This window comes from Hippocampus bargibanti, linkage group LG13 (genome assembly GCF_051943395.1).
Source record: "Hippocampus bargibanti isolate YZ-2025 linkage group LG13, ASM5194339v1, whole genome shotgun sequence".
NCBI classification, from domain to species: Eukaryota; Metazoa; Chordata; class Actinopteri; order Syngnathiformes; family Syngnathidae; genus Hippocampus; species Hippocampus bargibanti.
The window spans coordinates 2,062,330-2,078,187 of record NC_142746.1 but is presented as its reverse complement, the minus strand read 5'-3'; the positions used below and the strand labels follow the sequence as shown (position 1 = coordinate 2,078,187).

The 15,858-nt window shown below is 45.2% G+C and overlaps 1 protein-coding gene across 5 annotated transcripts in view; it reads right to left on the bottom strand.

Moving 5' to 3' along the window:
- The window catches only part of itsn1 (intersectin 1 (SH3 domain protein)), a 66,426-nt gene that overhangs the window by 29,979 nt on the left and 20,589 nt on the right, over nt 1-15,858 (bottom strand). For 2 of the 5 annotated variants that reach the window (XM_089012693.1, XM_089012692.1), the window contains exons 16-29: nt 15,627-15,767; nt 15,463-15,550; nt 15,240-15,379; nt 12,895-13,013; nt 11,325-11,602; nt 9,628-9,788; nt 9,389-9,403; nt 7,203-7,450; nt 5,610-5,871; nt 2,266-2,468; nt 2,120-2,199; nt 1,880-2,052; nt 1,764-1,809; nt 19-140 (exon numbers count right to left, since the gene is read on the bottom strand). In XM_089012693.1, coding sequence (XP_088868819.1) covers nt 19-140; nt 1,764-1,809; nt 1,880-2,052; nt 2,120-2,199; nt 2,266-2,468; nt 5,610-5,871; nt 7,203-7,450; nt 9,389-9,403; nt 9,628-9,788; nt 11,325-11,602; nt 12,895-13,013; nt 15,240-15,379; nt 15,463-15,550; nt 15,627-15,767 — 2,076 coding nt within the window. Of the gene's footprint in view, nt 1-18; nt 141-1,763; nt 1,810-1,879; nt 2,053-2,119; nt 2,200-2,265; nt 2,469-5,609; nt 5,872-7,202; nt 7,451-9,388; nt 9,404-9,627; nt 9,789-11,324; nt 11,603-12,894; nt 13,014-14,477; nt 14,562-15,239; nt 15,380-15,462; nt 15,551-15,626; nt 15,768-15,858 lie in introns of all 5 variants that reach the window. The other 3 variants (XM_089012696.1, XM_089012694.1, XM_089012695.1) reach the window with 2 other exon arrangements.

The window sequence follows — 15,858 nt, the reverse complement described above, 5'->3', positions numbered from 1 at the left end:
CAATTATTTTTTTTGTACCTGAAGCTCGCCTTCCCACCAGCCTCCCGGGTTCTTCTTCCTGATGAGGATCAACTGCCCCGGCGCTAACGTTAGCTGCTCCGCTCCCGTCGCGCAGTAGGGGGCGATCACCTGGGCAATCTCTGATGAAAAGAGATGGTGGAAATAGAGAGTTGATCGTGAGTTGGGCAGATCGGATTATTAACTCGACTCAATTGTATGTTTTGGGCAATCCAGGTTTTGATTTCTTTCAAACCACGTCTGCACTCAAAGAAAGTGGATGTGGAAAACTAGTCCGCCAGTCATCGTGGCGCTGTTCGACTGTGTGGTTTAGAGTTCTTTCGCCGAAAACTAGTCCGCCAGCCATTGTGGCGCTTCGTGTGTTTCCCAAAAACTAGTTTGTATGCCAAGATTATATTCTCGCGAATTTAATGTCCGTAAAGCGAAACGTTAGTAAGTTAAAGCGTTCGTCAGCTGGGGTATCACTGTATGTCATATGTGGCGCAAATCATGTAGCAATATGCGTCAATCGTAATCGGCGCTGGCGCAGTGGAGTTCCACAGTTGTGCCAGTGGCTGTCAAATTGGCGCAAGGGTGCCACCCAGGCGCATCCCTGCGCCACATGACAAATCAAATGATTTCTAGCGCTGCTATCTACTTAGTGCTAAATACTTTGCATCTAGTGTTAAGCCTGGACGATGAACACACACACACACACACACACACACACACACACACACACACACACACACACACACGCACGAGATTGTCACTGGATCAGAGGGGGAAAAAACGGATCAATCAAATACAGTGATACCTTGGCTTACGAACTTAATTGGTTCCCAGACAGAGTGTGTAAGGCGTAAAGTGTGTATACCAAAAATTAATTTCCCATAGGAAACCATTAAAATGAGAATAATCCGTTCCCAGGTCCCCATAAAACATAATTTTCTACTTTCCAATTTTCTAAGCATTAAAACTACACAAAATATACCTTATTGTATGTTTAATAATGTGCTATTTTATAATAATTAAATAAATTGTACTCTAAAATAAAGTCGTTTTATTTACCTTTATGATGGTCGTTGATGGCTTGATGCAATGGAGTGGCCGGTTTCATCAGCATTAAACACTTGATGAGGAACGTATCCTACTTCTTTCACCATCTTGAGGAATGATCCCTTGTACGTGCTTTGTCTGCGATAATTTTACCTTGTTCCTCATCAATTGTGTTCTGTTTAGCTGGGTTGATAGCGTTTGTCATCAAGTGTACAGATGGCTTGTGCGGTTTATTTGTGGAGCCTGATTGATTGGAATTTTAACCTTGCAGTCTGCACTCTGCCTTTGAACTATCGAAGTTGAAACAAGTCCAAATTTCACTGTTTTCTATAATAATAATAATACATTTCATCTATCCATTTTGTCACTCTCTCTCTGACGTCTGCATGTCTCTTTAATGTTTCAACCACCTCCCCTCACTACTGCATTCTTGACCGAAGACTGGGTTCGGGGAGTAGAGGACCAAAACAAGCCGGCTGCCATTTTATTCTTCGGAGAACGGGCTCGTTCGCAAACGACACCTCACACATGGAGGCGCTCCGTGTGTATCCGGAAAAATAGCTTGTGTGCCTAGGTAAAATTTTCATAACGTTTTACATTACGTTTAACGTTCGGAAACCAAAAAGTTCGTAAGCCAAGGGGTTCGTAAACCGAGGTATCACTGGACGTGATGACCAGATTCACAGATGCCGTCACCGTTCAATCACCTGGTTTCTTGCCAAGGCTCCCCGTTTTTCCCGCTGCTCCTAAAGCCTGGAAACACAAACAAAAATAAAGAATGAAATCAGCCGTGATTGCGTGCCACATGCTGCTTCACCTTTACCTCCGTGGACGCATCTCGTGGCTTGACGTAGTTAGAAGGGAAGACGCCAGTCTTGCCCGCCACTGTGCCGGTCCACCAGTCGCCTTCCTTCCTGGCCACCACCACGACGTCTCCTTGCTGGAAACTCAAGTCGCCCTGCTCGCTGCTCTCGTACGTGTACATGGCCACGTATTCTACGCAAAAACAAAGGAACGCGCAAGATCAATGACGAGTGGGCGCCACGGGAAAAGTTTGGCTTACCTTCTCCCGACTCGGAGGGCTTGAACGGGGCGGGCGAAGGGCGCTTTCCGTTCAGGGGGCTCTCCGACAACGCACATTCGCTGGAAGCCGAACAAGGAAAAGCGTCCATTTGTCGCTCTCGTATGAAAAAAAATCAAACTTTCTACCTTGCGTTTTTGCCACGTGCCGAAGAAACGAGCGGGGCAGCGATCGGGGCTGCGATGGGAGGCGCCACAGTGAGCGTGAGCGGGGGCATGGCGGCGACGGCGGCAGAGATGAGCTTCACGTAGCTTTTGGGGAACCATCCTCTCTGTCCGCTTTGGAGCTCTCCCAGCCACCACATGTCCTGCTGCTCCAGCACTGTGATGATCTACAATGCAATTTCATTGACAATTACAATAAGAATTCTTTAAAAAAGTAAGAACTGTTTTTTTCCTTCCACGAGGGTGCAGCATTTCCCTTTTTTCTCCTGTTTGCGCTTTGTTACAGCTTCAAATGTTAAAGCGCTTTATAAACCAAGATACAGGTAACATCCAAGTTACGACCGGCGCGAGTTACGGCCAACCGTACTTACAACCACGACCGCCAGACTTTTTTTTTTTAATTCTACCCCTGGCACGCAACGCGCAAGCAGCCGGCAACGCATACTACAATTTTGGCCAGCCAACATATCACACACTCGCGCAGCAATCTACTGCGTGACTACACTCAATACAGTAGTTATATGGTGCAGATACCGTCTCCTGTAGTACTGTATACTGCTTTTTTCCTTCTGTGTCTGCCTGAGTCCGAGCGTGTGTGTCGGGCGACCTCTTCTGGCCGTTAGCAGGTAGAGCAAGGTAAGTATAACATTCATAAATGAACTGTACAGTAAACAGTTTTGTATACATTACAGGTACAGTTATACAGTCATACAAATCGATAATACGAAATATAAAATGAGAAAAATGACACTACTTCTTCTTTTCCTTTCGGCTTTTCCCCTCAGGGGTCGCCACAGCGAATCAATGTCCTAACCCGGTTTTGTGTATCCTCTTCTCTCACACAAGCTACCTTCATGTCTTCTTTGACCACATGCATAAACCTCCTCTTTGGTCTTCCTCTCCGTCTCCTGCCTGGCAGTTCAAGGCTCAGCATCCTTCTCCCGATATAGTCACTCTCTCTCCTCTGGACATGTCCAAACCATCTCAGTCTGGCCTCTCTGACTTTCTCTCCAAAGCCTCTAATATGAGTTGTCCCTCTAATGTACTCATTCCTGATCCTATCCAACCTGGTCACTCCCAAGGAAAACCTCAACATCTTCAGCTCTGCTACCTCCAGCTCTGCTTCCTGTCTTTTCTTCAGTGGCACTGTCTCCAGTCCAAACATCATGGCTGGTCTGACCACGGTTTTATTACACTTTTCCTTTCATTCTAGCTGAAACCCTTCTATCACACATCACACCTGACATTTTTCTCCAGCCGCTCCAGCCTGCCTGGACACGCTTCTTCACCTGTTTTCCACACTCTCCATTGCTCTGGACAGTTGACCCCTTAAGTACTTCAAATGGAGAAATTTACATTTCTGATGAAAATTCTCCACCTTCTTTATATCTTCTCTCTGTAGCATCACTTGGATCCCTCTCATTCACACACATATATTCCGTCTTGCTGCGACTGATCTTCATTCCTCTCCTTTCCAGGGCATATCTAGTTTCTCCGCCACCTGTTCCCTGTTTTCGCTACAGATCACAATGTCATCTGCAAACATCATGGTCCAAGGAGATTCTTGTCTAACATCGTCTGTCAGCCTGTCCATCACCATAGCAAACAAGAAGGGGCTCAGAGCTGACCCCAGGTGGAGTCCCACCTCCACCTTGAATTCCTCAGTCACACCGACAGCACACCTAACAACTGTCTTACAGTCATGATACATGTCTTGCACCGCTCTGACATACTTTTCTGTCACTCCAGACTTCCTCATGCAATACCACAGCTCTTCTCTGGGCACCCTGTCAGACGCTTTCTCCAGATCTACAAAGACACAATGCAATTCCTTCTGACCTTCCCTGTACATCTCTATCAGCATTCTTAAAGCAAACACTGCATCTGTCGTACTCTTTTTTGGCATGAAGCCATACTGCTGCTCACAAATGTTCACTTCTGCTCTTAGTCTAGTTTCAACTACTCTTTCCCAGAGTTTCATTGCATGGCTCATCAACTTTATTCCTCTGTAGTTAGTACAACTCTGCACATCTCCTTTGTTCTCAAAAATGGGCACGAGTACATTTCGTCTCCATTCTTCAGGCATCTGTTCACCATTTAAGATCTTGTTGAATAACCCAGTCAAGAACACCACCGCTACCTCTCCAAGACACTTCCATACCTCGATTGGTAAATCATCAGGCCCAAGTGCCTTTCCCCCGTTCATTCTCTTCAGCGCCCTCCTCACTTCATCCTTGCTAATGTTTGCTACGTCTTGGTCCACAACAGTCACGTCTTCTACTCTTTGTTCCTTCTCATTTTCCTCATTCATCAATTCTTCAAAGTACTCTTTCCATCGTGCCATCACACTACAGGCACCTGTTAATCCATTGCCATCTCTATCCTTAATCACCCGAACCTGCTGCAGGTCCTTACCATCTTTCTCTCTGTCTCGCCAGCCTGTAAAGATCAGTCTCACCTTCCTTGCTGTCCAGCCGAGCATACAACATAGGCCTTTTGTTTGGGCTTTGCCACCTTTACTTTAACCGTGCGCTGACACTAACAAAAATGTACAAAAATGACACTAAAAGTTATGAAATTTATAAATGAACTGTAAACAGTTTGGTCTATAATAGTATTCAATAGAAATTGTTGCTTAAAAACAACAGATTGAAAACGTCTACTATCCTGTCGTGCAAACGTCATGTCGGTCATTTTGAATGGATTTCGACTTGACCGTTTGACTTACAACCGTTTTGTCGGAACGGAACCCGGTCGTAACTCAGATAACTCCAGACCAATACAACTTAAAAAATAACCATTTATTGTGATGAAAAGAAGAGAGTCTAAGGTTTGTTATGCTGCATTGAATTTTATGTCGTCCTAAAAGTCAATATTCTGTGGGTCCTGGAATTTGAGTGACAATGACAAAAACCCTGGCACTGCAGTGGACACATTATTGCACATCATCTGGCAGTGAATGAGTTAAAAATAAGGAATTTGCTACAGAATAGCACACATGTTCTCCAATATAGTCAAACCTGGGTTTTTGACCATAATCATTTCCAGAAACCTGCTTGAAAACTGATTTTGTAAAAAAAAAAAAAAAAAAAAAAATTCCCATTATAATCAATATCTGCTTTTTTTTTAAATTGTGATTGACTAATCGAGTGGTGCATTTAGGTGCGCTCAGTTTGGTCGAGAACAATTTATCGGTTGCAAACTGAGGCATAAAAAAACAGACATTTTTGGTTGAAAAGCGAAATGGTTGAGAACCAAGACGTTCGAAAACCGAAGTTTAAAAAAGTTGATGTGATTTTGGATCTGACCTCATTTTTGTTGAAGTTGAGGTGGTTGTCCTTCTTGGCTCTCCAAGGGTACAAGGCCTGAGCCTGCAGACCCTCCACCTTTTCCCCTTGGCCCAGGACGGGAGACGGCGAGGAGCCCGCCGTCATGGTGGCCGGCGTGAAGGCCGAGCGCTGCCGCAGCTGAGCGGACGGCACGCCGAGGGACGGATTGGGTGCGGCCGACGAGGTGGGCCACGCGTCCCATCCCTCGCTCTCCATTTGGCTGCTCATGTTTGATGGCCAGCTGAAAAAAAAACGTTCACAACATACGTCAAAATTGTTTTCACGGGGCAACAGGAAAACAAGAAACAAAATAACACGCGTCTCAAAAGGTTTAATTGTCTCTAAGAGTGTTGAGGGGAAAAAAAGGGCAGCCTTTTGGCCACGTTTTCAAGCATGCAATAATTGATTTATTTGCCTCTAAGGTTATTTATTTGCTATTTTTCGGTATTTGCGATCTATTGGCTAACTAGCTAGCTATCTATTAGCTATCTAGATAAGCCTCTAAGTTTATTTATTTGCTATCTATCGGTATTCGCTATGTATTAGCTATCTAGCTATCTATCTATTAGCCATATAGCTATCTAGCTAGCTATCTATTAGTTAGCTAGATAAGCCTCTAAGTTTATTTATTTGTCATCTATTTGCTGTCTACCGGTCGTTGCTATGTATTAGCTATCTAGCTGGCTATCTAGCCAGCTATCTATTAGCTATATAGCTATCTATTAGCTATATAGCTATCTATCTAGCTAGCTAATAGACAGCTAGATAAGCCTCTAAGTTTATTTGCTATCTATCGGTATTCGCTATGTATTAGCTACCTAGCTGGCTATCTGGCTAGCTATCTACTAGCTATATAGCTATCTATCTATCTATTAGGTATATAGCTATCTCACTAGCTATCTATTAGCTAGCTAGATAAGCATCTACGTTTATTCGCTATCTATCGGTATTCGCTATGTATTAGCTATGAAGCTGGCTAGATAGCTATCTAGCTAGCTAAATATTAACTAGCTAGATAAGCCTCTAAGTTTATTTGCTATCTATTTGCTATCTCCTGGTACTTGCTATCTATTGCCTATCTGGCTGGCTAGCGAGCTATCTATTAGCTAGCTCGATAACTTTTCTATCTATTTAAGTGAACGCTGGCGCGTGTGGCTCGCCCACTGAAAAACTGACCCTGTGACTGAAAAGTGACCTTCAGAGTTTTGAAAGGCGCTTATAAATAAAATAAATGTATTATTATTTATTATTTATTATTTATTTTGATGATTATGATTATGATTACAATTGTGATTATGATGATGATGATTATGATTATTATTATCATCATTATTATCATTATTATCGTCGTCGTGTGGCCTTCGTCATTGTCATTATCATTATTGTTATCACATATGTTGTCATGTTAATGGGTGGCCATTTTGTGCTGCTCTTCCATTTGCTGTTGACTAAAAATGATGTGAAAGCCACAAATGTCACAGTTGCCATGATTTATACCTTTGCTGACGTGACATGCGCGGGAATTTTTTTTGTGGGGGTATGCGGGAGAAAAGCGTCAAGTGTAACCCTCACGTGGTGCTAAAGTCGGCCCAGTTACTGTTAGCGGACGACGTGGACGATGACGTCTGCCCGGGGGCGGGAGGCGGCGTGCAGTCGGGCTGCTGGCCCGAAGTTGCCGTTGAAGAGGAGGCGGGCGCACGCAGGCTGACGGGCGCTTCGCTGTCCGATATCCGTTCGGCGTAATTGGCCGGAAACCAGCCGGTTCGTCCCCTCAGCTCTCCGCCCAGCCAACCGGGCTCTCCCGTCTGAGACTCATCCACCTGTCGGGTGGGACATGGGAGACGGTAACTGCGCCAGATGCTAACTGAATTCAGAAATCTGGATACGGTGGGTCAATGATCACGAATATGATCATGTGTATGCCTACAGGAGAGGTCCGTCGATGAGAAGGTTTCTTCAGCCGTCATCTGTACTTCTTTGAAGGTGTCGGACATTTCGCTTCTTATCCAAGAGGCTTCGTCAGCGAACTAACATTTTTTTGCTGGTAGTTTTGGCCCTATATAGATGCCTACTGTCCAGACATGGCGTGCACCTAAAAGCTAGCAACCACTCATTTGACGACGATGAGGTTAACATTTTAGCAAAAGAAAATAGATGGTTTGAAAGGGGAGTAAAAGAAGCTATTTTAGTAAAACAGAAAAACCCTTCACTAAATCGCCATGGTGGGGTGAGGATCAATTTGGATCATTTGTACAGACTTCTTAGGCAGCATAGGCTTATTTATGCTGATGAGGTGATACTAGAGCAAATGGCGCAATCAGGCCAGTCGTACTCCCCATAGGCAGGACAATAGAAGTAATCAGTCAGGACAATAGAAATAATCAGTGTAGTATGGGGTGTATGACTGGCCTGATTGTGCAAGGAGTAGTCCTCTGCTCCCCCCAACCTGAGAGCAGGGACCAATCATAGCAGAGTCTGGCACCGCCACATCTGGACAGTAGGGATATATATAGGGCCAAAACTACCAGCAAAAAAAAATAGTTAGCTGACGAAGCCTCTTGGATAAGAGGTGACACGTCCGACACCTTCAAAGAAGTACAGATGACGGCTGAAGAAACCTTGTCATCGATGATCATATGTATGATTTTTTTTTTTTTTTTTTGGGGGGGGGGGGGGATAAAGTAATATTGGCAGGGATGTGAAATGGGAAGAGTGTAAATATTGACACACAATACACACTGGACTTTAAATACATGAATGATGAATTTCGTAACCTGCGCATATTCATATTTATTACACACAGCGATGTTCTTTGACGATGCTGATCGCATTGCGCCCCCTCGCGCTGGGACATCCGCGATGACAAATCAGTGTCAAGTACCACCAAAGCCAATTCCAATGAAGTCGGGATGCCCACAGGTGTCAAAGTCAAGGCCTGCGGGCCAAATCTGGCCCACTACGTCATTTTATTCAGCCCGTGTGAGCAAATAAAACTTGTGAAATTACATGCTCATATATCGAACTAGCTAGCTAGCAATTGAGCTAGCTCTCTGTCTATTCAGCTATCTCGCTTATCCCTTACATCACGCGTCAAAGTCAAGGCCCGGGGGCCAAATCTGGGCCGCCACATCATTTTATTCGGCCCGCAAAAGCAAATCAAGCTTGTCAAGTGCTATGCTCCTCTATCCAGCTAGCTGGCAATCGAGCTAGCAAGCAATCAAGCTAGCTAGCTCTCTTTCTATTGCGCTATCTGGCTTATCCCTTACATCACAGGTGTCAAAGTCAAGGCCCGGGAGCAAAATCTGGCCCACTATCAAACTTATGAAATTCCATGCCCATCTATCGAGTTAGCTTGCTCGCGATTGAGCTAGCTCTCTTTCTATTCCGCTATCTGGCTTATCCCTTACATCACAGGTGTCCAAGTCAAGGCCCGGGGGTCAAATCTGGCCCGCCACATCATTATATTTGGCCCGTAAAAGCTAATCAAGCATGTCAAGTGCCATGCTCATCTATTGAGCTAGCTGGCGATCAAGCTAGTTAGCAAGAAAGGTAGCTAGCAAGCGAGGTAGCTAGCGAGCGAGATAGCTAGCGAGCGATGTAGCTAGCTCTCTTTCCATTCAGCTAGCTGGCTAATACCTTACATCTAGCTGGTTGGAGACATTGAAATGGCGAGTGGACGAACGTGAGTGAGAATGAGCTGACAAGGTCGCCGACAAGGTCGTCGACGCCGGGCCACAGCAGGGCGGGCGGGCACTTACCCATTCCCCCTTCACCTTCAGTTTGCACACCAAGGAAGAGAGCAAAGCGTTATCCACCCGCATATAACGTAGCATATTGGCAGCTATCCAAACTGTAAGCGACATTGATTTGACACGATGGCATCAACAGTCAAAAGCTTGGATTGAAACACTGGACCCGATCAAAAATATCGGGTCCAATTCGATCACGGTTCATCGGTACAGGACTTCATTGTGCTGCATCGTGCCGAGTTGCATACCATGATGACATCGCCGGGGGTGATGCTGATCTCATCGTGGCTGCGAGCATCGAACGGGTAGAGCGCTCGGTAGTAGACCACCTTCAGAGCCTGCTGCTGCTGCTCCGAGCCGCTGATTGCTGCTGCCTTCTGCTCAAAGAGGCTCGTTGCCGCAGTTTTTTCTGACGTTCAAAAAAAAAAACAACAACAACAACAACACGACCTAAGTCAAATAACGTGCAAGGTCTCCAATTTCAGTTGTCAAGAACTAAGGAGCGTCAGCGCAGAGCGCCGATGACGTACAGTAAAGTCTCGTTATATCGACATCGGATATATCGATATTCCCGGTTATATCGATACTATTTCTATGCAAAAATTGAAGGGTCGGATATATCGATAGTCGGTGGGAATATCGATATAACGAGACTTTACTGTATTTGGATCGGTCGCGGCTTGGAATTGAAGCGGATTGACGTGGGGCAGGAGCTGTGAGACAATCTCTTATTGTCAATGGATGCTACAGCTTTGTGTTATGTTAGCTTTTAACATTTAGCTCGTAGCAGATGTGCACATTTCACCATGACGTCCCTGATCCACTGGTGAAAAGGACGCGTTGATCTTGTCCATGTTCATCTAGAACTGCTTCATGCAACAAAGACGGTGCAGAAAATGCTTAAGATTGAATGACTGTCTCTGTCTTTTGTGTTGTAATTTTATTTTGTTCGTTTTTTTTTGTTTTTTTTTTTTTGTTTTGACTTCCATCACCGCTGGTTAGGGCCCACCGTAAAAATAAACAAAATCTGACTTCAACGGACAGTTAGGACGGCGGCAGAAAATCATGGCCACCGCCCTACCCACTCTCGAGGACTTGCACACTGCAAGAATCCAAACAAGGGCAATAAACAAATCCTACAGGACCCTCCGCAGCCGGCCCACCACCTTTTCCAGTGACTCCCCTAGCTCAGGCAGGCGCTACCGATCCATGCGCACCAAATCCAGCAGACATTTAAACAGCTTCTTCCCCCCCCCCCCCGTCGCCATTAACTATCTAAACCACAGGTGTCAAAGTAAAGGCCCGCGGGCCAAATCCGGCCCGCCACATCATTTTTTTCGGCCCGCGAAAGCAAATCAAACTTGTTAAATTCCGTGATGATTGCTAAAATCTGAGCCAAAATTTCATATTTTTGGATGTCAACCACAATAAAAGTCATTATTCTTGACTTCAGATTTGAAAACGAGTTAATCATTAATTTGCTGTGTGCTCTATATGTAATATTTGAAGGGATTTAAACATTCTAATGGGTTCCCCAAATTCATAACGGCCCTCGAGAGGAAACCACTACAATGTGGCCCGCGGCAAAAAATGATTTTGACACCCCTGATCTAAACAGTAACACAAATAGAACTGGAAAGTGCCTCCATTTTTCTTATGATACTAGTGCAGCGTGTTCTACCGGAGACAAATTCCTTGTGTGTTCTACATACTTAGTAGATGATTTTGATTGTGATTCTGATTTAAGATGGCGCAGTGAGAGTGGCTGCCTTTACAGCAGCTCCTGTATTTTGTTTTTCTACTTCTTTCTTTCCTTTCCTCTTTCTTTCATCACTTTGATGCTGTGAAATGTCAATTTCTCCACTGCAAGACGAATAAAAACTAATCGAATCCAATTGAAATAGCGATCAGGTGTTGTCATAGCAACACGTCACTTTCAACCGACCTGATGAGGCCCAGGGGTCGGTGGGCTGGCCGAAGAGCTTATTGAGTTTCTCCTGCGTCTTTCTTTCCCGAGCTTCTTCGTCCTTCTCTTCCGAGGACGCGGCGGTCTGGCGGCCGTCGGCGTCCTCGCCCTCGCCTCTGCTTTTCCTCCCCTCTTCCTCTTGGCTCACTCGGTTGAGCCAGCTGTGCGAGGCGGAAGCGGGGCTCGGTGCCTTCAGGGAGGAACTTGAGGCGGTGGCGTCATCATTGCTCCAAGCCAGAGATTTGTCCGAGGACACCCTGAAGTACAAGATTACTTTTTCATAACTTGGAGGTCAATATGGCAAGCTATTATGGATATGCAGGTTCACATACAGGTAACATTCGAATTACGACCGGGTTCTGTTCCGACAAAAGGGTCGAAAGTCAAACGGTCGCAAGACGAAATCCATTCAAAATGGTCAACGTAACGTTTATATGACAGGATAGTATACGATGTCAATCTGTTGTTTTTATCATTTTCTATTTCGTATTATCGATGTTATTACTGTATAACTGTACCTGTAATGTATACAAAACTGTTTACTGTACAGTTCATTTATAAATGTTATACTTAGCTTTTAGTGTCATTTTTAGCATTTTATATTAGCGATTTATATTACTGGATATGTACCTGTAATGTATACAAAACTGTTTACTCTACAGTTTATTGATAATGTTATACTTACCCTTTAGTGTCATTTTTATCATTTTCATATGATCGATTTTTATTACTGTATAACTGTACAGGGAGACCTCAACTTGCGAACACCTTATCTTACGAACTTTTCGTCTTACGAACGTCAAATTTATGAAAATTAAACCTTTTGATACGCACTATTTTCATGATACAACATCCACCACGGCTGGTGGAGTAATCTTTGGCAGAAGAACACCAAAGCACACCTTCGGCTCTGGCAGAGTGATCTTCGGCGGAAGCACACGACCGAACAGCGCTCCAGCCGGTGCTACTTTCGACACCCCCTCTCATTGATGGTATCGAGATGGTATCTGCACTGTATATGAAGAGATGGTATCTGCACTGTATGACTACTGTATTGAGTGTAGTCACGCAGTAGATTGCTGTGCAAGTGTGTGACATGCTGGCTGGCCAAGATTGTAGTACGCATTGCCGGCTGTTTGCGCGTTGCGGTGCTAGGCATAGAATTTAAAAAACAAACAAAAAAAGGGGCTGGCGGTCATGGTTGTAAATACGGTCGTAACTCGGATGTTACCTGGATTTGCATTTTTCATCAGGGAAAATGCTTCTATTCTCTTTCCAAGGCAACAATGTCTCATTTAAAACACATACAGTCAAACCTGGGTTTTCGAACACCTCGGTTCTCGTCCAATTTTTTGACCCAAAATGTCTGTTTTTTTATGCCTCGGTTGACAACCAAAAAAGGAATCAACGTGTTTGTATTGTTCAATCACGATAAAAAAACATGGATGACATTGATTGGAATGAATTTTTGACCAAATCGGTTTTCAAAGCCGCTTTCTGGAACGGATTATGGTGGAAACCCCATCTTTGACTGTATTTGGAGCCGGACCTGTTCTCCCGCAGCTCGGCGGAATCCCTGTCAATCGGCGTGTGCGTCATCGAGCGCGACTCTCCTTCCAGCTCCTTCTGCTTCTGTCTCTGTTGCCGACTGTGGATGTCTCTCAGCTCCTGCGAGGTGACACAAGTGATACAGGAACGGTAAAGAGGGAGCGGGGATGGAATTGATTGGTCGCCACGGGTTATCACCGACAACAACAGCAGTAGTGGTGGCAGCAACAGTGATATGGATTAGTTCAGGGACCCGTGCGCAGTGATGACAACCAACTGCGCTATTAGAAAAGTCATCTATCAATCACAACAGACCACACTTGATTAGATTGAGGAGATTGTGGATTAAACTCCTCCCACAAGAGGAAGTAAAGGTGCCATGCAGCCATTTGTGAATACAGTGAACTCGCCAACATTTGTGCTTTGGTATTTCCAAATTCACATCCTATTCTGCAACAAACACACAGCACACCAGGGTCAGTTCGTGCAAGTCAAGCGTGAACGAAAGCGACAAAGTCAAAGCAATCTTGGCCGGTGTGTCTTGATGCTACCGCGCTGCTTCTTGATGGGAAATTCTTCACGTTATTTTGGGAACGACGTGGACCAAATACAGTGTCACCTCAGCTTACGAACTTAATTGATTCCCAGAAAGTGTGTGTAAGGTGAAAAGTTCATCTTGCAAATAATCATTTCCTATAAGAAACCATTAAAATGAGAATAATCCGTTCCCAGTTCCACATAAAACCTAATTTTCTACTAAATAAGTTTTAAAACTACACAAAATATACCTTATTTTTATGTATAATAAATGTACTATTTTATTGTAATTAAAGAAATAAACTGTACTGTATAATCAAGTCGTTTTATTGACCTTTGTGATGGTCGTTGACGTAGTTGCCTCTTGATGATATCCGAGTGAAGTAGCCGTGCTTTCTCAGCGATAATACCCTCATTCACACGGTCCTCTGCTAGCTGCTTTTCATCCAAATGAACCTCTTCTATTGCCTGAGACCGTTGCTTAGACAACATAGGAACACCCTTAGCCACACGTAGCAATGGTCGACTTAGCGTACTGGTACTGTCACGCTAAGTCACACAAACGCACACCTTGTTGGTGTTTTTCGATGATCTCCTTCTTCTGCTCGACCGTCATTTTCTTTTGTGTCCTCTTCGGCTTAACGCTAGCCTGTGGTGGAGTCTTTTTCCGTTGCGTAATAGCAAAAGTACTCCTCTTGATAGCAACCCACGTCTGCACAAAGGGGGTGTGTAAAACTAGTCCACCACTCACCGTGGTGTTGTTCGACCGTGTGGTTCTGTGTTGATCCGCCGAAAACTAGTCCGCCAGCCACAGTGGCACTTTGTGGTTTGGTTCGTCCGCCGAAAACTAGTTCGGATGCCAAGATTGTATTCTCGTGAATTTAATGTTCGTACGGCGAAAAGCAACAAACCACTGTACTTATCAAAAAAATGTCATATTATTATGAATAAACAATTTGATGGTTTTTTTTTTGGTTGAATTCTCTGCAATCAGGCGGCATTCCAGTGGCAGTACCACCCCAGTCCAGCAGTGGCAGTGTGCTCTACCTGTCTCCCTCTCTGCTTGTCGTCAAGCCGCCGCCGCAGGGCTTCTATCCTGGCACAGTGGCTGGCATAGAACTCACACAGAGACTGGTGTGGGTAATGGAGCCAAAAAAAGGAGTTGGGGGTCGGGGGAGCAGTGAAATAAATAAAGGAGTAGAAAACAGGAAGTAGCGTTCATAGTGAAAAGCTCGATCAAGGTTGACAGAGCGGGCGGGAGAGAGATGGCGACAGGCAAAGTGGAGATGGGTTAGGAGGCCACAGAAAAGGAATGGGTGGGGTTTGGAGGGGGAGGAGTCAAAAGCAAGACGGAAGGTCATGGTCTTGACTCTACAGCACAGGTGTCAAAGTCAAGGCCCGCGGGCCAAATCCGGCCCGCCACATCATTTTTTTCGGCCCGCGAAAGCAAATCAAACTTGTTAAATTCCATGATGATTGCTAAAATCTGAGCCAAAATTTCATATTTTTGGATGTCAACCGCAATAAAAGTCATTATTCTTGACTTCAGATTTGAAAACGAGTTATTCATTAATTTGCTGTGTGCTGTATATGAAATATTTGAAGGGATTTAAACATTCTAACAGGTTCCCCAAATTCATAACGGCCCTCGAGAGGAAACCATAACATACAATGTGGCCCGCGGCAAAAAATGACTTTGACACCCCTGCTCTACCGCATCATGAGCGCCTGGTCACGTATGCGGTGTACACATCGAGAGAGAGCAAACGCAGGCTGACTGACAGGTGTCAATCACAAACGTCGGTCTACCTTCAGCTGCGTGTTGAAGGCGTCAATCTCCAGCAGCTTGGCCCGGGTTTCCCTCTCCACCGTGTCCAACTGCTCTCTCAGCAGCTGTCTGCTGGACTCCTTCTGGTCCACGGCCTTCTGCAGCGAACAAAGACTGTCGCCTGCACAGAAATAATATAACACATAAGAACCAAAAAAATGGAGGCCGGGAGAGGTTCGATGGGGGGGGCGAAGTCGGACTCACGATGAAGGCTGTTCTGCTGAACCTGTTTCAGCTGGTCGTTGAGACTCTGCTTGTCGGGAATAAGACTTCCGAGCCAGTGCTGGGAGTCCTGCGGTGACGTTAGCAAGCGTTCGTAATCACGACAAAAATCTGTGTGGAGGATGGCGGGGGGTTTGGGACCATACTTGCAACTGTTGCTGCAACAAAGTGATCTCAGCCACGCGGGTCTCCCGGGCCTGGTTGGTCCGCTCCACTTCCCTGCGCTGGGCCGAAAGACGGAAGCGGACGTCCTTCAGTTTGCCCTCCAGCTGGCTCTTCTTGTCGTTCTGCGGCGTCGGAAGCAAGCAAGGACAGTGATACCGGAGCTTACGAACACTTTCGCTAACACATTTTTCGCCTCACGAACATTAAATTCGC